Genomic DNA, 13316 nt, shown 5'->3' with positions numbered 1-13316 from the left:
ATACTACATTTAGTAACGAATTATAAGCCAAATAAAATAAAAACATCTGCCCTGAAGATAAGGATAGTGCTGACAGATCAACTTCCAATTCATTGCATGCCGCGGCGTTTCCCCCCCCCCTCGCCACAGAGCAGCGTGAAATTGATAAACAGATTTCGGAATGGTTATTCGGTAATGATGGGCGAAAATATGTAAGACTTAGAATAGGAGAACTACATCCTGACTGCATTCAAGCAACTGTGAAGAACCCAGTTAGTGTTATGATTTGGTCATGCATGTCAGCAGATGGTATTGGTCGCCTTCATGTCATCGATGGGACACTGAACGCCAGAAAATACATTGACACTATTCTAGAACCAAAACTTCTACCTTTCATCAGAGATCTCTTTCCTAACAATGCTTTGTTTATTTTTCAGCAGGATTCTGCTCCTTGCCACACGGCCAAAATATCGAAAGTGTAAAAAAATAGAGTTAGTTTCGTACAAAGTTAAAGTTATTATTCGAGTTAGTTATTAGTTTATAGTTAGTTATTAGTTTATAAAATAGAGTTAGTTATTAGTTTCGTACAAAGAGCATTAAATTGTTGTCATGGCCAGGAAACAGTCCTGACCTCAATCCTATTGAAAATTTGTGGCAACGTTTGAAAACTCTTGTCTGAATGAGGCGCCCATCAAAGAAAAAGGAACTAATTGAGGCTATAATTGTTTCCTGGCATCATGTAATAATGAAAGAAGAGCTTAAAACCCTTGTCAGCTCAATGAAACGTCGATGTGAAGTTGTAATCAAAAATAAAGTGTACCCTACTAAGTACTAATAACTCACTGCAATCATCACTATCTAATGTATATCGATAACTATTATCGTTTAATTTTTTTTGTATTGCAAATAATTGAATTTTGTGTTTTGTATCGAATTTAGTAATAAATTCTCTTTAAAATGATATATACAAGTTTGCATTTTGTGAAACGTAATGTTTTCTATAAACATACAAAGTTCAAAAACATAAAAATTTCCAAAAGTGTCCACAATTTTGGCCACCACTGTATATCCTTATAATTTAAGATACTTTGCTTTCTTACTTTAATAATGTAAATTTTATCTTGATGAATGCAAGTTTATGAAAATAAGGACTAAAATAAGTAATTACACAAATTTAGCTAATAAAATGCTGTTTAAATATACATTTTCATAACAGATCCCCTGTGCTCAGAGGGTTAAAAATAGTTATGACAGATGCACAAATTATTTCATAACTTCTTTTAAAGATAAACATACCTCCAGCAAATAAAAATAACGTTTGAAAATTGTATCCTTGGGGTCTTCTAAACCTTGAAGTTGTTCAATAAAAAAATAAAAAATTGCCTAAGAAGAAACACAAATACAATTAGTCAACAAATATAAATTTAAACTCTTCTCATGAATTTCAAAAATATAAATCTTTATATAAATTTAGACATGATATTGAACAGCCAATATATTAAATATGCCACTTAATTAATATACTACATATATGGCACTTAAATGAATTCACTTATGATAGCATATAAATTTATATAAGCTGTCAAAATATTCTGCATTAATAAATAAATAAATATATGTCTGCATATTACTTTCAGTTGTTCAGGATCTTTATAAGGAGCATCAGGGGCAAATACTCTGAACACATCAGCTATGCAACAAGCTATGAGCAGTCGCACATCCTTACTAGGATGTTCTAAAAAATTTTCTGAGGCTAAATGCATAGCAAGTGGAATGTATGCAGAATTATCATCTTCTTGACTCATATTCTGGAATGATTGAGCACATTCCTAACAAAAAAAAAAAACAAAAAAAAAAAAAAATTAAGTAACAGTATTTAGAATTAGTGTGCAGTTCAGAGAAACATACTGAAGAAGGTTAACCTTACCATATATTGAATAAGTAAATGAAACAGGAAGTAGATAATAAAGGTATAAATACAATACACATGAAGATGAAAAGGTTATTTAAAAATTTCAAATTGTGTCATTTTTACATAAAAATATTAGATAAAACTCATCAGTGTATTATCAGCAAAAATAAAAAAGTACATAAAACATTGCAATTTAAAATCTTTATGCTTAAAAATTAATAAAACATGCTAATGAGAAAATAATACACAATACAGTTAATTAACCCTTTGTAATCGGACTTTTTCTCATCTGAACTTTCAGCATTTCAAATATTTTTTTTCCCCTGTACCTGGCTATGTAATGTGTGATTTATTTGAAGGCACAAAATTTGCAAATAAAACTTTAAAAGCAAGATATTTTTAATGTTATTTTGTTATTATTACAATGAGAACATTTTGTAAATAAAAATTATTATAATACCATTTACATTTGGCACATTTTCATCACTTATATTAGAATCACTATACTGCAATATTTTCCCCCCCCTTCAGTGGTGGAATAATCTTCTGCTATCAGAATGTCTTTCATATTCACCCACACAAAATTAATCATCACTGCTATCTTGAAACTGCTTCTTCCATCATATTTTTGTCATGATGAATAATATTTTTTTTTTATTATTATTATTGGCCAAACAAATAACTAAATATTAAAATCAATGAAACATTAAATCACATGCAACTAAAATTTAACCATAAATACAATCGCATGATCTTCAGTGCCTTATATTTTGCTGGTGTGCCTATAAGGCACACTTCGAGTACAATGCTCAACTTTGGCAGTGCCTGTGAGGAGTACTTCCGAGTGCAAAGGGTTAAAATAAATTCCAAAACTACACAAAAACATTAAAAACACCTTCAATCTTTAACATTTTCTATGCTAAATGAATCAGTGAAGTAACATTCCAGACAAATTTATTAGATTAATTTTTTTCTTCATTAAGAAATGCTTCAATTCTGTCAGAAACAAAGTGATTCTTGAAATCTGTTTACACATTTGATCACATATGAATATCGCTTTCTATAAAAATTTTCTTATTAATTATTACCTCCTCACCCTTCCTACATGAAAATCAACTATTGGTCGAATAAACTGCATGGTTCTCAATGAAATTCAATGTTTAATCTTGCTGACTTTTCTCAGTTTTCCATGATCCAACTGAATGATTTCCTTGACCAAGCATCTTAAACTAGTCATCAAATTAAGCATGAAACATGAATAATTTTAGGAATTTACTATTAAATACAATAGAATAAATAAGAATATCAGAAAAATCTGATTTATTTTATTCATTATTAACTGCTTCAAGCGCAGCAGAGAGTTACAGGCCAATAAAACTATAATATGCATGAAATATATAAAATAATCAAAACCAAAGTTGAATACAATGTAATTTTAGCATGTGTAATGTGCAAATGAGCCAACTTCCCTTAAAAAGACCTCCACAGGACATCCCTCCCTTTCTGTGTAGTACCTAAGGGCAGCGCACATAATAAGTAAACGAAAAAAGTGTAATCCTGAAGCTTTGGTTATCACGTTTTGCTTGTATCTATCAAAATATATTCCTTGTAAACAACTGCTGATGATACATTAATTAAAATGTGTTACTTAACACACAGGGGAAAATATGTATCTGGCTTACTAGATACTGTATTTTGACAATTAATAAAATGAGTTATTACACTGAAACATGCCCAAAAAGAAATTTTCAAGGAGTAACCACAATTTCAATGATTTATGAAAAATGGGATAAACATCAGGATTCATTCCTCAAATACTTAATTTTTTTTTTTATTACATTAGATATTAAAATCTTCAAACAAATGAAAATTATGCAGACCATAAAACTGAAATAAAATATTATTAACATGTTTCTTTCTTACCTTTTCAACGAGTTCCATTCTTTTTCAAAAGTAAAGTATGAAATACATATCACATATCATTTCAGCTACAATTTCATGTTTTTCTGACACCTCTGAATAAAAATACTCAAAAGTATTCGATACTTAACATAAGTTATATATGCATTTCATAATTCTGGAAACTAACCTTTAGTCTTCGCACTAAGTCATCAGTGCTAAGATCATTATTGATTTCCTTCACTCCACTAGGATAAACAATTTTAGGTTGCTTTAGAGTTGCCTTTGGCATTTTACACACAACTGAAATAAAAAACATAATTATAAACCTAGGTATAAATATATACATGACAAATATAATATATACACACACAAATAAAATAATTTTAAATATAATAATAAATGGTTCAAAAACAAAAATTTATATAATCCAAAATCCTTTCAAGTTTCACAAAACTGGCTTAGTTTCAATACATATAAAATATTAAATTAATAAATAATGCTTGCATTTGAGTGTATATATATAATTTATAATAAGAAAACTTTCCATATACCATCTATCTCCAAGGAACACAAATTCAAATTAAAACCATGAGTGTAAAATATTTTGTCAGAATTTAAATTAATATTTTAAATAGTAATTCCAATCTCCTTGTTTAAAAGCATAAAAATCTGCTAAGAAAAATCTTTAATCGCAAAAATACCAAAAACAAAAGTAAATATTTTAAGTATTGAAAAAGTAGCTATTGTCATTAATCCCAGATTAATTGACTAATTAAGGGGATAAACCAAAGATTAATCAAGGGAATAAACCAATCTTCTATCAATTAACAACTAAATTAATAGAGAGTATTTCATCTTACTTCCAAGAAAGCATCAAATTATTTGCTAGATTCAATCCATAAGTCCCAATTAATACTCAATCCAAATAAAGACATTGTTTCAAGAATAAAAAATATTAATTATCTCGACAAATGCATTTTGAGAAACACACGAATAACAGCACAAGATTGTTCAATGAAAGTTACTTATTAAACAATATTACGCTACTTCGCTAAGATACCACAGATATCTAAGCACCATAAAAAAAAAGTATACGTAACTTTCGTTTTCAGTCTGCACATTTGTGTGATATTTTACCTCATTATTAATAAAATCATTAATTACAAATATTATAAACCATCTATGATTAATTTTCACTAATTTCTTTACATCCCTTGTAATTTACAAAGCAATTACAGTAGCAGAAACACTTTTCAATCTAGGACCAGAAAGATTTTCAGAAGATCAATTTACTTACACAGGTGTACACTGCTTCAAAAATGATCGCAATTATCTGCGTTTAGGCAAGAATACATTCACAAAAATCTCCACTTGCGCAACATTAGACATAGTAAACTGTACATCATAAAAAAAGAGTCAAAATATCACACGCTAATGCTCCTCAAATTCTAACTGTCAAACTCACAGTAAAGCACAAGTTTCAGATATCGTCAAATATTAAAATACATATACGGAAACAGTTCAGGCCATACAACTAATAGTAAAATCATTTATTTTTTATAGTGTTATTGATTGAAATAATAACTATGCACTCGGTTGAACAAACTCGTTTACCATTAACTCCACGATCAAACAATAAACATGAGCGACACAGGATTGGACGCAGCCACCTTAAAAATCATAAATTTTACATACTGGGGATGGCGGTTATGGAGTAGAGTCACGGTGATATAATGAATGAACTGTAGTCGAAACGATAAAAAGGAGCATGAATTTTCTTTGAAATTTTGTATACTATAGAAAGATGGTATCTTAACTAATTGAAAATAAAAGTCATCAGTCAGATTACTAAGACAATCAGGTAGCAAAAATTAAGGATTTTATTCCTCATTTCTTAAGTATCTTAACAGAAAGATTTATGAATCTACTTTACAATTTATTTACATGCAGAGAAACAAATTTGATTTGCATATGTATTCTGACTTTCTGAATAAATTATACGAATTTCATAAAGGCTCTCAAAGAGGAAAACAAAGCAACTAATACTGTGAGTTAATAAACGTTATAACTTGTTCAATTTTACAACATGTCCTAAAAGATGCAAAATTAAAAGAAAAGAAACAGTGAAAATCATGTGTAGTTTTTTTTAATTATATATTTTTCTCAATAGTATGTTAATTTTTAAAACTCTCAAAGCACTCAAATTTATAAATAATTGCTGAATAATTCAGGGCATAATTTCTAAGATTAGAAGTGCCGGAGACCTATGGAAGACCGTCAGCAGAGAGGAACAAGAGTAAATAAATAAATAAAATGACTATTAAACTCATTAATAATTTTTAAATTAAATAGTTTATTATTACCAAATTAATTAATAGATATTTAATTAATATTTATGAATTGTTACTTAATCCGTCATTATTATATAATTAGTTAATTATAATTTAATTGATAATGATTAGATAATTAATTATTATTTATTGAAATAATTAAAGATTGAAGTAATTAACTAATTAAAATTAAATAAAATATGAAGAGATAAATGGAAATTTAATACGCGATTTTTAATATAATTTTATTGTTAAAATAAAATGTTCATAATAAAATTTCTACTGAAATTTTTATTCAACTACATAGAAGAAGTGCCGCAGCCTTCTTATTCAGGGCTCCAGTGCGTTCCGGCTAGAATTATGATTTATTACAAAAACTAAGAAGCACCGCAGCCGAGATCCGGTAGGTTCCGGCCCAATTTAAGTTCTGATCGTAGGGGGGGGGGTTCTTTTATCATCACAAAAATTAAATATACTTAAAGTATAGCTGATGAAAATTCCAGGGCGAAACAGAATGAGAGTATGAGTGGGTGGAAACAAAAAATGAGGGGAATCTTGGTGAGAGAGAACGTTCTCTTTGACCGCGGCTCTCTGTTGATATAATTATAGCCATCAAACAGATGGGTGTCAGGGATAAATGAGTCCTGAATCGGACTCCTAAATGTAAAGTTGCTGGTTACGCTTACCACCGCCCATTAGTGGATACTGTGGGAAAGGCGATGTATAGGACGTGCTTGAGCAGTTTATCTCAGTATTTCACTCTTATTGTACTCGCTGCCACTTAACGCACATTTAAGAACTCAAATTTTCCGTCCTGCGAGGATAACTAACATAGGATAACTAAGCATCGATAACAATACACTAGATACAATGACATGGCGAGAAATTTAGGCGTTCCTAAACAAACTCCCCCGAATTTATTGCTTTTCTTAAAGAGAAAGGTTTCCGCATGCGAGTGAGGGGACTTTACTTGAACGTCTCATGTTCTCATGAGTTCGTATTTCTAAGGAAATAGAGTATTGCAAAGTCTGCTTATTGTTAAACTAAAACATTAGGAATTCTAAATTTTGTTCCCTTTAAACTGTGATTCAGTTTTATAAAAAGAAGTACCGGAGCTCATCTTAGTTAGGGCTCCGGTGCGCTCCGGCTAAAATTGTAATTTATCTTAAAAATTGAAAAGCACCGGAGCCGGGCTCCGGTGGACTCCGCAATTTAAGCACTGGAATAACTTTATTTGTATATAGTTCAGCTGAACCGATTCCTTTTACACAGGTTTGTCTTTCTAACCAGAAAAACAGGGGAAAAAAAGGATAAACCACTATTTTCTAGAAGGAAATTATGTGTCTTTCCTCGGCTTCCTTGGTATGAATTCCTAGAAAGGATATAATATGTCATGGGACTTTTTGCGAAAGGTTGTTTCTAAGTGTTGACCATTCCTACTAAGGGCTTGTTAAGGAAATGGTTTTGAGCTTAATAAGCTAATCATTCAGATCCATTCAATGTCTTCTCTCTTCCTTTAAGAAAAAAACCTCGTTAATTTCAAATGTTCACGTACACTTAGAAACCCCATTCACGTAATTTATAAATGTCCAAACTAGAGACGTAATTAAGCATATCAGCTTAAATATACCTCGATCATGTATAAACGTAGAGAACTTAATCGTAGCAGAAACTTACACAGGCTCTAATTCATATTTTTCACCCAGAAGAAAATTATCACTGAAATAGAGGTTATAAGAAACTATATTACTGTGATCACAAAATAATTGGAAATATTTTATGGAGCAAAGGACCGTTACTGAATTATCCATGGCAATCGAACTGTAGTTTTGAATTATAGAGGATGATGTTTCAAATGCTCAAAGTCTTCCTTTCGAAAGATGCTCCGGAATCTTCATTGGGAAAGTTCTTGCAGCTGTTTACACATTTCACCAGGCATCATAAAATTTACACGTTTCCAGCATCGGTCTAATCCTCCAGAAAAATTGCTTGCTCCTCTTCTGAAAAAATTTTTTTTAATTTAAATTAAAATTTTATTTATTTATTTATTATTTGTATATAGATATATCATACTAACTGATGTGGGACAAATATCATGAAATGCAAGATATTTGATATTCAGAACCATGCTATATCTTAATCTGGAAATCTTACAATCATTGTCATTGCTCTGGAGAGAGGTATTCATGCCATCAAAGATCTCTAAAGAATACTGTGCATTTTTCTGTCAAAGAACTACAATATTCGATTTTTAGTTGTTTCAGAGAATTACACTAAACATTACAGCTCTAGACTTGAACACAGAACTTTCGAACAAATCTGCGTTCTTGAGCCTACTTTGCAAGGTTCAAGCTCTTGGTACAATAAACTGACACACGAGAAAATTCGATCCAGTTTCCTCCTTTCACATTTCTAATCACTCCTGGGGACTAAATGAAGATAAGAGATTATCTTCAACAGGAGTTTACGACAGTTAAAAAATCCCCTGCAATGAGGAAAAGTGTACTTAGGAAACTGCGAATGCTAATAAATTAAAACTTAAATTGAATACTAAGAAATTAAATTATTTTCTTAGACCAAAAACACATTGATAAATCATGATCGCCATCGATATTAACAGCTGCACTTCACGTCTAATCAACAGGTTCGAGTCTCGTCATCCCATTTATTTTAATTAATCATACTACTACCAAGTCTCTGTGTCTCACTGCAATTTTTCTACAGTATTATTTTGAGAAGCCAAATGCTCCACAGCTTCTTCCATCACCAAGTGAAATACAACATTGTCTAAAACGTCGTCATAAATCATTAAATAACTCAAGCACTGGTTGAAGACAATATGTTTGAAAGAGAATTTTTGATTTATTAGATAATGGAAAAGCCACTTGTGTAGCAATTCAAGACGTCTGCTGTATGTTGTCATTGCGTTATGAACTCACGAGCCAGATCGCAAGAGATCTCGGATGGAGAAACTCGCACGCTGCGTCGTGCTAGATTTAAAAATTTTACAGATTTTCCATGTATCCGTTAATATTATGTAGGTTTTTTTTGTTCACATTAAAATCTGTTTTGTACAAAGATGTATTGATCATTTTGGAGTATTGTCTCTCGAAGGATCGCAAGTGAAAGGAAGATCATCTAGTGGCCCTGGCAAAGAACCCTGTGAGAACAATATAAGCAACTTTTTTAATGTTTTGTCTTGATTAATTGAATTCGAAGTAACATAACATGAGGCTATCTGTCTAAGAAGAGGGGTGCGTTCATTAAAAGCCTTTTAAGGTTCAGAAGAAAAGCATTAAACAGAAATTAAAATATTTCACTTCATATATGGCATATTTTACTTTTTATAAGCTTCAGTTTTCCATAACTATTTCCTTCATCAGATATGGGTAGCAAGTAAATATATAAGATAATATAAATATACTTCAGGAAAAAAAATTATTGTCAGCGTCTGGGAAAAAAGATTTAAGGTCTGAAGAGTGCGGAATGAAAACTCCTTGTACAAAAGAAATCATGAAAATTCTCCTTGTCAAAATTTACACAAATATTTCTCAAATATTTTGGATGCTCATTTTCGTTACATGAACTATTTTGGTAAGGTCCTTCAATAATTAATTAATCAAGCAATTATGCAGTAAAACTTCCTTAACATTGTTTCAGTATAACGCGATAGTATTGGGATTTCTCTGAAAATGCACGACGTATCGTTATTGCTGGGTTAGTTTGCCCGGACATTCCGATAATTAATTGATGAAACCGATGGAGAGAATAAACAGTCCATCAGAAATTTTTGCAAAATAAAAATCAGAGTTTCTACGCAAAAACAAGCAATTCGGCCAGCGGGCAAGAAGGCTCATCTTCCGGTACGCAAAACTGAAAGTTTACTTTTGGTCTCACTCGGCAAAAAGACATTGAATGCGCAGAAACTGACTTAATTCACTATTCTATGAATTTCAGATGTAAACAAATAGCGGTTTCCAACAGATTAGAATAGAAAAACTAAGCTCACCGAGCCAGGTAACAGAGTGGGAATTGGTACACTTGTCTTCGCACTAAATGAATTTAAGATCATGTGGATATATATATATATATTTCGTATATAAATATTCTAAAAAAAATTTACACGGGAACCACAGTATCACATTTGCTTTTAAGCAATAGAATATGAAGAATTTCCTTTTTACCTTATTTTCAAATTTTGCAGCTTAATGCGCAAAATTCTTGATCGCACAGGTCTTTTTTAGTTTTTTTTTTCCTTTCTTACTTTATATATATATATTTATATACGATTGGTGCAGCGATTGCAACGAAAAAGGGAGATATATGTTATAGCAGTCCCATATGCAAAATTTCAACATTCTATATCTGCTTGTTCTTGAATTATGCGAGATACATATATACGTACATGCAAACATCAAGAAAAACATTCCTTCTGAATCCCTTTTAAATCGATTTTACAATCCTTTTTGGCAAAAACAGTCATTTATTCTGTCCGTAGGTACAGGTGCGATGCAAAAACATTGTTCAAATGGTTTCGAGAGCGGCTGAAATAGATATTTCCGTTGTCTTCCTTTACTTCGTACAAGGAGTAAAAATCCCTTTGTGAAAAATCGGAATACGCTACTGAGCATTAGTTAGATCAAAATTCAAATGCTTTTGCGTTTCACAATTCAAAACGGTCATATTTTTGTTTACGTATCAGTAGATAGAATATGGGGGTTTGGAGCCACAGGGCGCTGCGGGCGCTCGGAGAGGGGGATCTGCCGAGAGTTGCTATGTCATCAACTACGGATGCGTTGCATCCTGTTCGTGACGTCATCACGCTTTATCAGCTCGGATTATCTTGCTATTGCTAAGTCAGCCACATGTTTCATCCTGTTTGTGTTGTAATCCGGTTTCATGTACACGTTTATCGATTGACGCAGAACTCCCCGCTGCTCTGATGTCATACTAAATCCGCAACCTGTTTGCAGCATGTAGATACATGTTAGGATTTCTAGAACATTCTGTTTAGTTCAGCAACGATCGCTAGAGGGCAGTAGTCTTACCCATAGTGCATTCTGATTGGTACTCGTGGATCCCGACCAAGTTATTTACCATTATTTTTAATTGATTATACTATTTGACTTAGTATACAAGACTTGTAGTATTTAATTAAAAACGTTCATGTATTTGCACGAGTTTTAAAAATAACCCCACGGCTGGAACTTAACTCTCCCGCCATCTGTGGCATGGGAAACGTGGACGATAACACAAAGCCTTGCTTTTATCTCTTGAATCTTGTTATTTGAACTGACTATCCTCTATGTTCATTTAACTTTGTGCAGTGGAAACCAGCATGAGGCTGATGGATTGCACATAGGCAATTCTGTTCCAACTTGCTTAGACCTTTGTACATTCTCGATAATGAATGAATTCATAACTTTAAATTTAATTTGTTTCTATTTCAGGGTAAGATATTTTAAATTTCTCTATTCTTTATCTTACAAACATAATTTACGTAATTTTCTCTTCTTCCCGCCGTTAAATTAAATGTACTAATTTTCACATCATATTTTTATACACAAACATAAGATTTTCTTTTCTTTCCACATTTTTAAGTTTTACATTCTTTTCCCCTACGTTTAACTCGCAAAAGTAATAGAATTTATAAAAGGAATACGTTTTCACAATTTAAATTTTTTTTTTTTTTTTCTTTTTATTTTACAAATGTTTTTCCCCCTTCAGTTTAATCTTTCCTTTCCGTGTTTTACATTTTTCACTTTATTTGTTTTACAAAAGTTGTACTTATTTTCATATGATTTTTTCTTTCTTTTTTTACGAACTCAGTCTTTGTTTTCCTTCCTATATTTTACTTCAAGAAGTAATTTTTAATTTTTTTTTTATATAAAAGTATTTTTTTAATTCTTTGAAGAATTTTCTTCTCTCATTTCTTTTTTCTTTCTTTTATTTTCCTCTTAAGGTTTTTCTTAATGTTTTAAATACTTATTGATGTTACACCTCTATTTCTCGAAGCGTAAAGTTACATATATATTTCTCTGTCTATGGAATTTAAGCTGGAACGTACACGCATATAATTTCCCTCTAGAGGCTTTCATGGATAATATTTTCTGTAAATTTAAACCAATAAGTACGATGTTCCTTCCATATAGCTTACTTAGCATATTATATTTCTTCTTATTTTTTACGCTACTAATACTTAAGATATACAAAACTTTCTCGTCTAATATATTACACCATACTACTAACACTTAACAGGTGATACTCCGAACTTTCTCTTCTAATGTATTATACTAACTTTTTGAAACATTATACAAAACGTCGCGGATTCTCTTTTACACATCTCATTTTTGTTCAAAGGATTCATGATTGTTAAACAAATGTAAATTTTATTTTCTATTTAGACATTTTGCCTTACATTTAACCTTTATCCGGTTTTTAAAACATATCTCTGTTAACATTCCGATTCTTTTTATTTTTTTTTCCTAAAAATAAATGCATACCTATACGGATTTTTTAAAGATCTACTGTGAATTAAATCTTATAATTCAGAAAAAATACATTTTCACAACATAAAATCTACTTGAACTAATAATGGACATCTCTAACCAATTTAGTTCAAATATATACGAAATTTCTTATTATTCTCTACCCCTGCCTAAATACGTACCAACAGCATTTCATTTCCTATTATTTTACACTACAGACATTTACATGAATATATTCAGAACACTCCTTTTTATTGAGCAGGAGGTTTCAGATATATTACTAACACAGATTGACTCTTTGAAATATTTTACAAAAATATCTTGGATTTTCTTGTATACATTGTACTTTAAATCACCGAACATACGTCAAATTTTGATTTCTATCATGTGAACACTTCACTCGGATTCTTAATGTGATCCCACCATTTACCGGAGACCTTCATAAACACTGTTAAATTTGAACTTAACACAGCCATAATTTTTTAACAATCTACAGAATTTTTAACTACAGAGAAGTATATCCACATTGTAATATAATATTTTAAATTTACAACAGAGCCATATTTGTGTAAAACATCTAAAAAGAAAGGATGTCTGGACATGGAATTAATATTCAGTCACGGAAAGGAAACTTTGCCCTCTTTTTCACAACTTAGAATATAAAAATTTCTCAGCTAGGAATATTCTTTTTTTTTCAAATAGTAT

At 30.9% G+C, this 13316-nt stretch overlaps 1 protein-coding gene across 3 annotated transcripts in view; it reads right to left on the bottom strand.

Moving 5' to 3' along the window:
• The window catches only part of LOC118205877 (sister chromatid cohesion protein PDS5 homolog B-A-like), an 81897-nt gene extending 76431 nt beyond the window's left edge, over nucleotides 1–5466 (bottom strand). For 2 of the 3 annotated variants that reach the window (XM_085824199.1, XM_085824202.1), the window contains exons 1-4: nucleotides 5091–5466; nucleotides 3981–4093; nucleotides 1611–1808; nucleotides 1276–1362 (exon numbers count right to left, since the gene is read on the bottom strand). In XM_085824199.1, coding sequence (XP_085680325.1) covers nucleotides 1276–1362; nucleotides 1611–1808; nucleotides 3981–4082 — 387 coding nt within the window. In that variant the 5' untranslated portion in view covers nucleotides 4083–4093; nucleotides 5091–5466. The remainder of the gene's footprint in view (nucleotides 1–1275; nucleotides 1363–1610; nucleotides 1809–3980; nucleotides 4094–5090) is intronic. The other variant, XM_085824201.1, reaches the window with a different exon arrangement.
• Between the last annotated feature and the right edge of the window lie 7850 nt (nucleotides 5467–13316).

Source organism: Stegodyphus dumicola, chromosome 9 (genome assembly GCF_044657685.1).
Source record: "Stegodyphus dumicola isolate Sdum_Otavi_A_Nest chromosome 9, ASM4465768v1".
Taxonomy (NCBI): domain Eukaryota; kingdom Metazoa; phylum Arthropoda; class Arachnida; order Araneae; family Eresidae; genus Stegodyphus; species Stegodyphus dumicola.
Note: the sequence above shows the minus strand (reverse complement) of the source record. Positions and strands in the feature narration are given on the sequence as shown.